This window comes from Kogia breviceps, chromosome 14, assembly GCF_026419965.1.
Source record: "Kogia breviceps isolate mKogBre1 chromosome 14, mKogBre1 haplotype 1, whole genome shotgun sequence".
In the NCBI taxonomy this organism is placed as follows: Eukaryota; Metazoa; Chordata; class Mammalia; order Artiodactyla; family Physeteridae; genus Kogia; species Kogia breviceps.
In genome coordinates, this window is record NC_081323.1 from 29,539,263 (window position 1) to 29,551,294 (window position 12,032).

At 39.6% G+C, this 12,032-nt stretch overlaps 1 protein-coding gene and 1 pseudogene across 5 annotated transcripts in view; one reads left to right on the plus strand and one right to left on the minus strand.

The window, feature by feature from the left end:
• Positions 1 to 12,032, plus strand: part of CFAP61 (cilia and flagella associated protein 61) — a 272,631-nt gene that overhangs the window by 22,701 nt on the left and 237,898 nt on the right. For all 5 annotated transcript variants that reach the window (XM_067013791.1, XM_059038853.2, XM_067013793.1 and 2 more), the window contains exon 7: positions 5,412 to 5,544. In XM_067013791.1, the coding sequence (XP_066869892.1) occupies positions 5,412 to 5,544 (133 nt within the window). The remainder of the gene's footprint in view (positions 1 to 5,411; positions 5,545 to 12,032) is intronic.
• LOC131741000 (3-hydroxyisobutyrate dehydrogenase, mitochondrial pseudogene) lies at positions 2,237 to 3,193 on the minus strand (annotated as a pseudogene).

A 12,032-nucleotide genomic window follows, 5' to 3' on the forward strand; every position in this document is an offset into this window, starting at 1 on the left:
TATTAGAGTTTTGATACTTACAGGTGTAGGACTAAAGGTATCTGGAAAATGTACTTATGTGGATGATCTCCCTCCTTAAGGATACAGGAAAAAAGGACACTTCAGAGTCAGATGGGCGTGGCCATGCGTCTGCTTAGGCTGCCTCATTTCTCTTGTTTCCCCCGCATTTATTTTCAACATCTGTTTCATCAGTTGTTACTTGCACTGATAATTAATGGTGAAGAACACAGTTCTTAAGACACTAAACCAGTGAAGAGTTTGGGGATGTAATTATCCTTCTGCCATTTACCTAGCAACGCATTCAGAGCCAGCGAATTAACGCTGTAATCCCCAGTCCCGTTTCTTTGATTTACCCATGTGGAAAATTGTGCTGTAATGTGCCCCTCTACTTAGACACAAATTACTGAAGTTCCTGTTCTGTATTTTGTGTAATATATGAAGTGAAGCATAGCTGCTTCTAGACACACCTTTATAATCTGTAATGGGCTTGATTAATCATTGGTGGTGGATTTGAGATGTTCTCAGATTTAGAAGCTATTGGAATGGCCTTTTGGGGGGAAAAACCTACCTTTTTCAAGTCCTCACACAGGGATAGGAGAGGACTCACTAAGGAAAGGATTGTGTGCTATCAGTCAGTGTTGTAAAGTAATTTAAAGTTTCCTTTATATAGTGCTGCTTTTTTGCTAATAACAAAAATTAAGTTAGGTCAACATTTAGGACTTTAGGTAAATTTAGGACTTTAAAATGGAAGATGTGGTGTTTTTTAAATGCTAACTTCTCACCTTTTAAAGCAGTTATTTTTATTAAGCCTTTGATAGTCTCACGATTATTAGGAATCCACTTAAGCTTGACTTCTGAGCAATTTCATGTAAATGAACATTCTGATGGTTAAGTGATAAATATCCTAAAGCATTCAAAAGAAGTTGTAGGACATTTAGGAATTTCACTACTAGTCTTCTTGAGTCCTGAAGTAACCCAGCAAATAGAATTTGGTTCACAATCCAACTGGAACTATGGTGTGCCAACGCAGACTTTTGGATCAGATCCCAGTGGTGTAAGTGCAGGGGCCTCTAATTGGCCCTGAATGTGCTTTGAAGCACTTCATTCCGAAGTCCTCCGTAACTTGTAAAATCATGACATTTTCCAATGAGTAGAAGCTTAATGGTTCCAAAATCCGTATTCAAGTTTTGAATGGAATATATGGTTTAGAAATGATGGATTTGATTCTCCTAAAGAAGACCACTAGAGGTCACAAGAGATCTTGGAAAGAAAAAGGTGCTTTGTTTTACACATCTGAATAAAAAGAAAAATCTAGCTGCTTAGCCGGCGCCCACTGTAGGTTCTCCAACCCCAAGTTGAAACTGTTCGTGGTAAGGGTTGTTTTAAGCCAAATACATTGCATTTTTTAGCACTACCACTAAATTGGATTCTCTGAATTTTCCTTTATTCATTGATTTCTTTTTTTATCAACATAGAAATTTATTTGAATTCAAAATAATATGGTTATATTTAGGATAATATAATAATTATGTAAAGCACATATCATCGTTGGCTCTGAAACAGTTCTAAAGATGTCATTCTTTTGAAGTCAAAAATTATGTAGTAAGAATGTACAAGGAAGCAAAAATATAAAAAATAAGTTTGCTGAGTATTGGGAGTTGTTACAAGAGGGGCACACCAAGGTAATGTAACAGAGTCCAAATTACATAGCATGCAGCAAGGAGTTCTCTTGCCTTATCAACTCCGGAAAATGAACCGGTAACCTCAGAATGCAAGAATACCACCACTGGGTTAACAGGACAAACTTTCCGAGGGTCACGGAGTAATTCACTATACTTTCCCTTCCTCTAACTCCTTTCCTCACACTGATTTCTTTTCTTTCCTCCAGGATAGGTTTTATCCTGTGGAAAAAAAATTTGGTTTTATTTGTAAAGTGGAATAAATAAGATCCTGATTGGAGTAGGCCGCGTTTTAGCTGAGGATGCTCAGGAATCAAACTTTTGAAAAAGGTCAATCAGCTAGCTAGCAGAGACCATCAGTGGCTTGCAGAAAAAAACAAATTCAGATAATATGTCCTTGCTAAATAGATAAAAAGAATAAAAGCAGTTAAAAATGGGTGAAAAATCCCAGGGTTTACTGTGACCTAGACAATCAAAAGCAGACAGGTGACCTTTGATTAAGCCCATTTACTTGTGGAGTGAGCTATAAGGGGCTCCAAGATAGAGTGTGGTTTCCAACAGCATCCACAACCAAAGGGCAAACTCAGAACGTCTCCTCCTCTCGTAGAAACTGGAACACGGATGAGAAGTCTTTTTTGGAGTAGCCCTTCACACATATCATTCTGTAGATCTGATGGGCCTGAGTGCCCAGAAGGATTGAGCTCTTCGTGCTGGTAGCAGAGTCTTGTGTTAATCCCAGATCCTTAGCCATGAGTGTTGTTCCGAATCCACCCTGATAGTTATCAGCCGAGGGAACTCCATCCATCACCCCAGGTACAGGATTCTAAGTGTCACTTGACCAACATCGTCCTGAGCTCATATTTAGGATTTTAGCCAAGAGTTTTGGGTCAAGCCCTAACCTGATTCCCAGATTCATAGCTTCAGCAGTTCCGGTCATACTAATAGCTAACAGCAAACTGTTGCAGATCTTTGCAGCCTGCCCACTCCCAGCAGCTCCACAACACACCACATTGGAGCCCACGCATCCCAGCAGCTGTTGGGCAGCAGCAGCAAATTCTTCTGCGACTCCTCCCACCATAAATGTGAGGTTCGCAGACTGAGCAGCCCCCACACCGCCAGAAACAGGGGCATCTATGAAAACTGCTCCCATTTTCTCAACTTCTTTGGCCAATTCTTTCAAAACCATAGGATTGATAGTGCTGGAATCTATTAACAGTGAGCCTTTCTTCACTTTCTTTAGAATTCCATTTGCTCCAGAATAAGCTTCTATCGCATCGATGCTGGTGGGCAACATTGTGATAATTCTGTCAGCTTTTTCAGCTACATCTGCTGGGGAAGACACTACCTGTTCATGTGCATCTAGAAACTCTTTGCATGCGTCAGGGAACACATCATAAATAATGAGTGGATAGCCATGTTTCATGAGATTTTTTGCCATTGGATTCCCCATGTTGCCTACTCCAGTGAATCCAACTGGAGTCTTAGAAGCCACTGACCTAGGACACACTGCTGCAAGGCTGGCCACTGCTGGTAGCTGCTGGCAGCTCCAAGGAGCCATAAGGAGGCTGCCATGCTGCCCCCGCCCCACCTCCCCATGGTGACTTTCGCGGCTCCCAGCTCACCCACTGACTGCTAGGGTGTGCAGTGCAGCGGGTGGATCGACTGCAGCTATTCATTGATTTCTTAAAGAATATGCACACATATATACACACTCTCTCAGGCTTAAATAAATACAATGTTTATGGCATTTAAATATCAGAATCACTTTTCCGATGGTACATTTTTAAGTCTAGCTAATGAAATGTGGATCCTCTCTGGTTGTGGAAGATGCCATGTGGAGAGAGGAGGCCATGCCAGTATTCTGAACGCAAAGATGGGCTGCGGTCGTCTTTATGGCCCCTAAGCAGGAACTTTCCATCTATGAGTTTGCAGTGGTTTCTTTGCTGGCAAGGAAACAATGCACACCTCCCACATCCAGGGAAGCCACCTGTAGGTTCTCCTCTAGGCTTGTGATGCTACAGAAGAATGGTCTGGATGCTGAGAGGTCCACCTGCCACCACGGGGCAGTGCCAGCCAGCCGGGCAAGTGCCCTGGGGTCTGGCATTGCACTGCTCCTTGAAAGCCCCATTCACTGATGTAGTGGAAGTGGTGAATGAATTTGTCCTCCCTTCTCCCTGCCTCTGAGGAAGCCAGCAACAGCCACCAGGGCCCTGTCATCCTTCACCTTGCCTTCTCCTGGGTTTACAGGACACCCAGGCCCCAAGTGAGGTGTCCTGAGAGGCTGTTGATTTTCTTCAGCTTTGGATCCCACCCCATTTTCACTAGCATGTTTTTCAGAGATCAGTGGACATTTAAGGGCCTGGATGATCAAACCCGTTTCTATGGGACGGACCTTTTGTTTCCTCCAAACAAGTTAAAATAGTCTATAACAGATTACATTAACACGCACGTGGTCGCCTTCTCCAAGCACGTGCTGGCTGGAAGCTCCACAGGAAGGTTGATCCTTATTCAGCTGTGTCAGCCTCATTGTACTTTGTGTTGATCAACCCTAACCTTCATAATCATCACCACCTAAACTCTGGGGGTCACAGAAGTGCTGGGCATGTGGCCCTGCTGTGCCCAGCGGCTCCACAGGAAACTGTGGCTCTCCTCCTATCCGAGTGGCAGGCGGTGCTCAAATTTAAACATTTTACTGAATGAATTGTTTTCAGTAGCCAGGGTGTCTGTTTCCACAGGGCTGGATTTTGTCATATGCCATTTGAGACTCTGTGAGGCTGATGTCATACTTCATCATTAGCACCGGGGCTGATGCAAGATCATAAATCATCGATTACCCCAAGGAATGCGTTTCTTAGAACAAGTTCCTCTTTATCCATTTTAGGGAAGGGCTGAAGGGAGAGACTCTTCAGAGCTCCATGATTTGGATGTTTTCTTCTTATTCCCAGAAGAATAAGTGTTGAGGTGTGATTATGGATCACTTTGTTCACGGGCTGCCGAGGGCTCATGATTAGGCTTATGGCCCCGGGTCTCTCTGAACCTTTATTCCTGATTTTTAATACCACAAAGTAGTATTTTTGTGTCCATCATATAGATAAAAGCCCATGGTACACAGTGATAGCTGTCTTGATCCACTTAAGAAGATTAGGATATTGAATTACTTTCACATAATTTAAAATAATTATCTCCAGTAATAAATACTGATGTGGACTTTATTTTTTGGCAGGATATTTGAAAATGGATTTGTTGGCTGTTCTCTCCTAGAATCTTCTTGTTTTGTTTTGTCTTAACCAATATCATCCAGGACTCTTTTTACAGAGAAAAGCCATCTCCATTAGCAGCACCCTTTTGTGGGTGGTTTTGCGGGGAAGTGAGGGGTTTCTGGAATGCACTGGGGCCTTCTCAGCCCTTCCAGCCGAGGTCCTGGGCTCTCAGGTGGAGGCAGCTGATGGGGGTTTGGGGGCATATCAGATGGGGAGGGGGCGACTGTGAAGTCTCTTCACTCAGGTCTCACTCAAGTGTTACTCCCTGACCCGGTCACTCTCCATCCCAAAGCAACTTACCACTCTTTAGAAATGTTGCAGGTGATTTGTCTGTTACATTTTTGTTGTCTGTTTCCCCCATTAGAATGTAAGTTCATTTCATGGGCGTGTTGCTCTACCCCTGGCATTTAGAACAGGGTCGCAGGAGCAAGCAGAGGAACGAGCACTGAATTTAAGCCTTTCCGGTAAACAGGGTGGAAGATCACGACGACCTCGTGCCAATATTCCTGCACCATGACACCATCCTGAAGGAGACTTATGGCGAATACTTCCTGGCTGAACTCATAGAAGCCCAAGATGAAGAGAATCATGCCATTGTGTGTGAGGTGCGTGATAAACCACCTGGGGGCCCGCTGAGGGAGAGGGATGAGAGAAGTGAGCAGCACTGGTCCTGGTTTGCTGAGCATCCCAGGAGCTGCCTCCCTTCCTCCTTCTAGGTGGTGTGCCCGACCCTCCTCCCAGCTGTGCCATCACCCACCTCCCCAGGGTTCCCGCTTTAGGTTTTCAGGTTTTATGAGGTCCTTCCAGATGCCCAGTCTTAACAGGCTCCAGCTCGAACTAGATGCAGCTGACTCCAAGTTCCTGGAAAACAGCTCAGGCAAACATCTTATCGTTTGAGCTATGTGCCCCTTGGAGGATGTGCAAGTGTTTGGTAGCAACAGTTAAAGCGAGCTTGGTCATGACCGTGGGCCCCAGGTGTGATGGATTTAACTGATGATTACCCTTGGTTTCAGTAGGTGAATTCTATCTCACAATACATTTCTGATGCACTGAGACCAATGAAAGCAATCTTTTGGGGTAGAGCACATCAGTATATTTAAAAAGCTCCCCACATAATTCCAGTGTGCAGCCCAGGTGGTAAAACATTTATCTACATGATGGAAAACACATCAGGTGAAGAACAGGATTAATTTAGATATACATGGACGTTAGTTTCTTAAGGTGAGAACTGGCCCTGAAAATTAGATTCTGATATACTAGTCCATGATAGCTGTCTCTTCTACATTTCAGCTACATTTTAATTCTTTCATATTTAGTTTTTTGCATGGTCTTTTAAGGACTTGCTTTCAAATATTGTCATTTGACCTTTAGCTTCAGGCTGGTGACAGAGGAAGGGTCAGGAAATATTTGGGCCCAGCAGCACCATTTTGAAAAACCATGTCTTACACGATGAGACAAAAACTACTGATAATTAAAATGATTCATACAGACCCAAATAAGGGCTTTTAATGATCCAACTGTACCTATTCAGTTTTGTCAGGTCTTTACTTTTTGGAGAAGGCCTTTATTTATATATTTTTCCAGCTTTATTGAGATATAATTGACATATAACATTGTATAAGATTAAGGTATACAATGCATTAGTTTGACACACTTACATATTGCGAAATGATCACCACCATAGCATTAGCTAACATCTCCATCATGTCACATAATTACCATTTTCTATTGTGGCGAAAACATTTAAGGTCTACTATCTTAACAACTTCCAGGTATATCATAGAGTATTGTTAGCTATAATCAACACGCTGTACATTAGATCCCCAGAACGTATTCATCTTATAACTGGAAATTTGTATCCTTTGATCAACACCTCCCCTTTGCCCTGCACCTAACCCCTCATAGCCACCATTCAACTCTCTGTTTCTTTGAGTTCAACTTTTTTAGATTCCACATAAAAGCAGTATCATACAGTATTTGTTTTTCTCTGTCTGACTTATTTCCCTTAATATAATATGCTCAGGGTCCATCCTTGTTGTCACAAATGGCAGGATTTCCTTTCTTTCTCATGGCTGAATAAATATCCATTACATATATGCGCACATATGCATGTATACACACATATGTATATACATACATACATACCACATCTTCTTTATCCGTTCATCTGCTGATGGCCACTCAGGTTGTTTCCATATCTTGCCTATTGTGTATAATACTGCAGTAAACATGGGAGTGCAGACATCTTTTCAATATCCTCTTTTCATTTCCTTTGGATATATACCCGGAAGTGGAATTGCTGAATCATATGGTAGTTCTATTTTGAATTTTTTTGAGGAAACTCCATGTTGTTTTCCATAGTGTCTGCACTAATTTACATCCCTACCAATAGTGCACAAGAGTTCCCTGCATCCTTGCTAACACTTGTTACCTCTTGTCTTTGGTGGGTTTTTTTTTTTTTTTTGGCCGCACTGTGTACCACGTGGGATCTTAGTTCCCCAACCAGGGATAGAACCTGCACCCCCTGCATTGGGAGCTCAGAGTCTTAACCACTGAACCACCAGGGAAGTCCCATTTCTTGTCTTTTGATGGTAGCCATTCTAACAGATGTGACGTGATAATCTTATTGTGATTTTGATTTGCATTTCCCTGATGATTAGTGATATTGAGCATCTTTTCATGTACCTGTTGGCCATTTGGATGTCTTCTTAGAAAAATATCTATTTAGTTCCTCTGCCTATTTTAAAATTGGGTTGTGTGGTTTTTTGCTATTGAGTTGTGTGGGTTCTTTGTATGTTTTGGATATTAACCTCTTATCAGATATATGATTTGCAAATATTTTCTCCCGTTCTGTATGTTGCCTTTTCATTTTGTTGTGTCTTTTGCTGTGTAGAAGGTTTTTTGTTTGATATAGCCTCACTAATTATTGCTTTTGTTGCTTGTGCTTTTGGTGTTATATCAAAAAAATTGTTGCCAAGACTAATGTCAAGAAGCTTTCCCCTATGTTTTCTTCTAGGACTTTTATAGTTTCAGGTCTTATGTTTAAGTCTTTAATCCATTTCCAGTTCATTTTTGTCAGTGGCATAAGATAAGGGTACAATTTCATTCTTCACCTTATGATTATCTCGTTTTCCCAGCACCATTTATTGAAGAGACTACCCTTTCTCCACTGAGTCTTCTTGGCTCCCTTGTCAAATTTTAGTTGACTGTAAATGTGGGAGTTTATTTCTCGACTCTCTATTCTGTTACATTGGTCTATGTGTCTATTATGCCAGTAGCATACTGTTTGTTTATTTTTAATTTATTTTTTAATTAATTTATTTTTGGCTGCATTGGGTCTTCATTGCTGCATGTGGGCTTTCTCTAGTTGTGGTGAGCGGGGGCTACTCTTCATTGCAGTGTGCAGACTTCTCATTGTGGTGGCTTCTCTTGTTGTGGAGCATGGGCTCTAGGCACACGGGCTTCAGTAATTGTGGCATGCAGGCTCAGAAGTTGTGGCTTGTGGGCTCTAGAGCACAGGCTCAGTAGTTGTGGCTCATGGGCTTAGTTGCTCTGCGGCATGTGAGATCTTCCCAGACCAGGAATCAAACCCATGTCCCCTGCATTGGCAGGTGGATTCTCAACCACTGAGTCACCAGGGAAGACCCATGTACTGTTTTGATTACCATAGCTTTGTAATATTGCTTGAAATCAGAAGTGTGATGCCTCTGGCTTTGTTTTTCTTTCTCAGTGTTGCTTTGGCTTTTGGGGGCCTTTTGTTGTTCCATACAAATTTTGATTTTTTTTTTCTGTTTCCATAAAAATGCCTTTGGAATTTTGTTAGGGATTAATTGAATCTATGGATGGCTTTGGGCAGTATGGACATTTTGACAGCATATAATTCTTCTGGTCCATGAACACAGGTTATTCTTCTATTTCTGTCTTCTTCATTTTCTTTCATCAAAGTCTTGTAGTTTTCAGTGTACAGATCTTTCATCTCCTTAGTTAAATTTATTCCTAGGTATTTTATTGTTTTTGATGCTATTGTGAACGGGACTGTTTTTGGTATTTCTTTTTCAGAGATTGTATTTCTAGTGTATAGAAATGCAACTGATTTCTGTGTGTTGATTTTGCGTCCTACAACCTTACTGAATTTGTTGATTAGTTTTAACAGTTTGGGTAGAGTCTCTAGGATATTCTGTATGTAAGATCATATCATCTACAAACTAAGACAATTTTGCTTGTTCTTTTCCGATTTGGATGCAGTTTATTTCTTTTCCTTGCCTGATTTCTCTGGCTAGGATTCTAGTACTTTGGTGAAGAGGAATGGTGAGAGTGAGCACCCTTGTCTTGCTCCTGATTGGAGGAAAAGCTTTCAGTCTTGCACCATTGAGTATGATGATAGCTGTGGGCTTGTTATTAGTGGCCTTTGTTATGTTGAAGTATGTTTCTTCTATACCCAATTTGTTGAGCATTTTAATCATGAAAGGATGTTATATTTTGTTAAATGCTTTTTCTACATCTATTGAGATGATCATATGATTTTAATCTTTCACTCTGTTAATGTGGTGTATCACATATATTGATTTGCATGTATCGAACCTCCTTGCATTCCAGGGATAAGTACTGCTTGATCGTGGTATATGATCCTTTTAATGTGCTGTTGAATTCAGTTTGCTAATATCAACATTTTGTTGAGAATTTTTCCATCTGTATTTATCAGGTATATTTATCTGTAGTTTTCTTTTCTTGTAATGTTCTTATTTGGCTTTGATATCAGGGTAATGCTTGCCTTATAAAATGAGATAGGAGTATTCCCTCCTCCTTAATTTTCTGGAGGAGTTCAAGAAAGATTGGCATTAATTCTTCCTTAAATGTTTGCTAGAATTCACCAGTGAAACCCTCTGATCCTGGGCTTTTCTTTATTGGGAGGTTTTTGATTACTGATTCAATCTCCTTACTTGTTATTGGTCTGTTCATATTTTCTATTTCTTCATAATTCAGTCTAGGTAGCTTGTCTGTTTCTAGGAATTTATATGTTTCTTCTAGGTTATCCAATTTGTTGGTATATAATTTTTCTTACTAATCTTTTACCCTTTGTATTTATGGAATCAGTTGTAATGTCTACTCTTTCCTTTCTGATTTTATTTCAGTCTTCTCTCTTTTTCTTAGTTAGTCTAGCTAACAGGTTGTCAATTTTGTTTACATTTTAAAAACACAGCTCTTAGTTTTGCTGATCTTTTTTATTATTTTTCTGGTCTCTATTTCATTTATTTCTGCTCTGATCTTTGTTATTTTCTTCCTTCTGCTAACTTTGGGCTTAATTTGTTCTTCTTTTTCTAGATCTTTGAGGCATACAGTTAGGTTGTTTATTGAGATCCTTCTTTTTTCTCAATGTAGGCATTTACCACTACAAACTTACCTCTTAGAACTGCTTTTGCAGCATCCCAGAATTGGTTTATTGTATTTCCATTTTTGCTCGTTTCAAGATATTTTTTGATTTCCCTTTTGGTTTCTTCTTTGACCTCTTGGTCTTTCAGGAGTGTATTTAAAAATTTCCACATACTGTGAATTTTTCAGCTTTCCTCCTGTTATTGATTTCTAGTTTAATACCATTGTAGTTGGGAAAAATACTTGGTATCATTTAAATCTTCTTAAATTTGCTAAGACTCATTTTATGATCTATCATATGATGTATCATGGAAAATGTGTTCTTGAGAAGAATTTGTACTTTGCTGCTCTTGAATGTGATGTTCTGTACATGTCTGTTAGGTTGATTTTATCTAGAGTATGAATCAAGTCTAACATTTTCTTGTTCATTTTCTCTCTGGATGGTCTATCCATTGTTGCAAGTAAGGTATTGAAGTCCCCTGCTATCATTGTACTGTTGTCTATTTCTCCCTTTATATCTGTTAGTATTTGCTTAATATATTTAGGTGCTCCAATGTTGACTGTGTATATATTTATGATTGTTATATCTTCTTGATGAATTGACCCCTTTATCATTATATAATAACCTTCTTTGTCTCTTGTTAGTGTTTTTGGCTTAGTCTCTTTTGTCTGGTATAAACATAGCTACCCCTGTTCTCTTTTGTTTCCACTTGCTTGGAATATTTTTTCCATCTCTTTACTTCGAACCTATATGTGTCCTTAAAGCTGAAGTGAGTCTCTTGTAGGCAGTGTATTGTTGGGTCTTGCTTTTTATCCATCTAGCCACTCTGTATATTTTGATTGGAGAATAAAATTCATTTACATTTAGAGTAATTATAGGTAAGGACTTACTAATGCTATCTTATTGTGTTCTGGCTGTTTTGTAGTACCCTTGTTCCTTTATTCCTTTCTTGCTGCCTTCCTTTATGAATTGATGATTTTCAGTAAAGAGATGCTTTGATTCCTTTTTCTTTATCTTTTTTAATCTACTGTAGATGTTTGCTGGGTGGTTACCATTGAGGCTTACATAAAACATCTTACAGATATAACAGTCTGTTTTACACTAAAGACTTAATTTCAATTGCACACAAAAATTTTACCCTTTTACTTCCCCTGTTATGTTGTTAATGTCACAATTTATCTCTTTTTATATTACATATTCATTACTGAATTATTGTAGCTATAGTTATTAAAATATTAAAATTCTTGTCCTTTAATACCTACATTAGAGTTACATGGTTAATGCTTCACCATATTAAAGTTTTAAGATATCCTGAACTTGACTATATACTTAGCTTTACTACTGTGTTGTATATTTTTATATATTTTCATGTTATTAATTAGCATCCTTTCATTTCATCTTGAAGAACTCCTTTAAGTATTTCTTGTAGGGCAGGTCTAGTCGTGATGAATTTCCTCAGCTTTTGTCTGTCTCGGAAAGTCTTTCTCCTTAATTTCTGAAGGACAGCTTTGCTGAGTAAAGTATTCTTGGTTAGCAGTTTTTTTCTCTCAGCGCTTTGAATATATCATCCTGCTGACTCCTGGCCTGTAAGGTTTCTGCTGAGAAATCTGCTGACAGTGTTATGGGGGGTTACCTTGTAAGTCCCAAGATTTTTTTCTCCCACTGCTTTTAAGATTCTCCTCTTGTCTTTGATTTTTGAGTTTTATTGTAATGTGTCTTTGA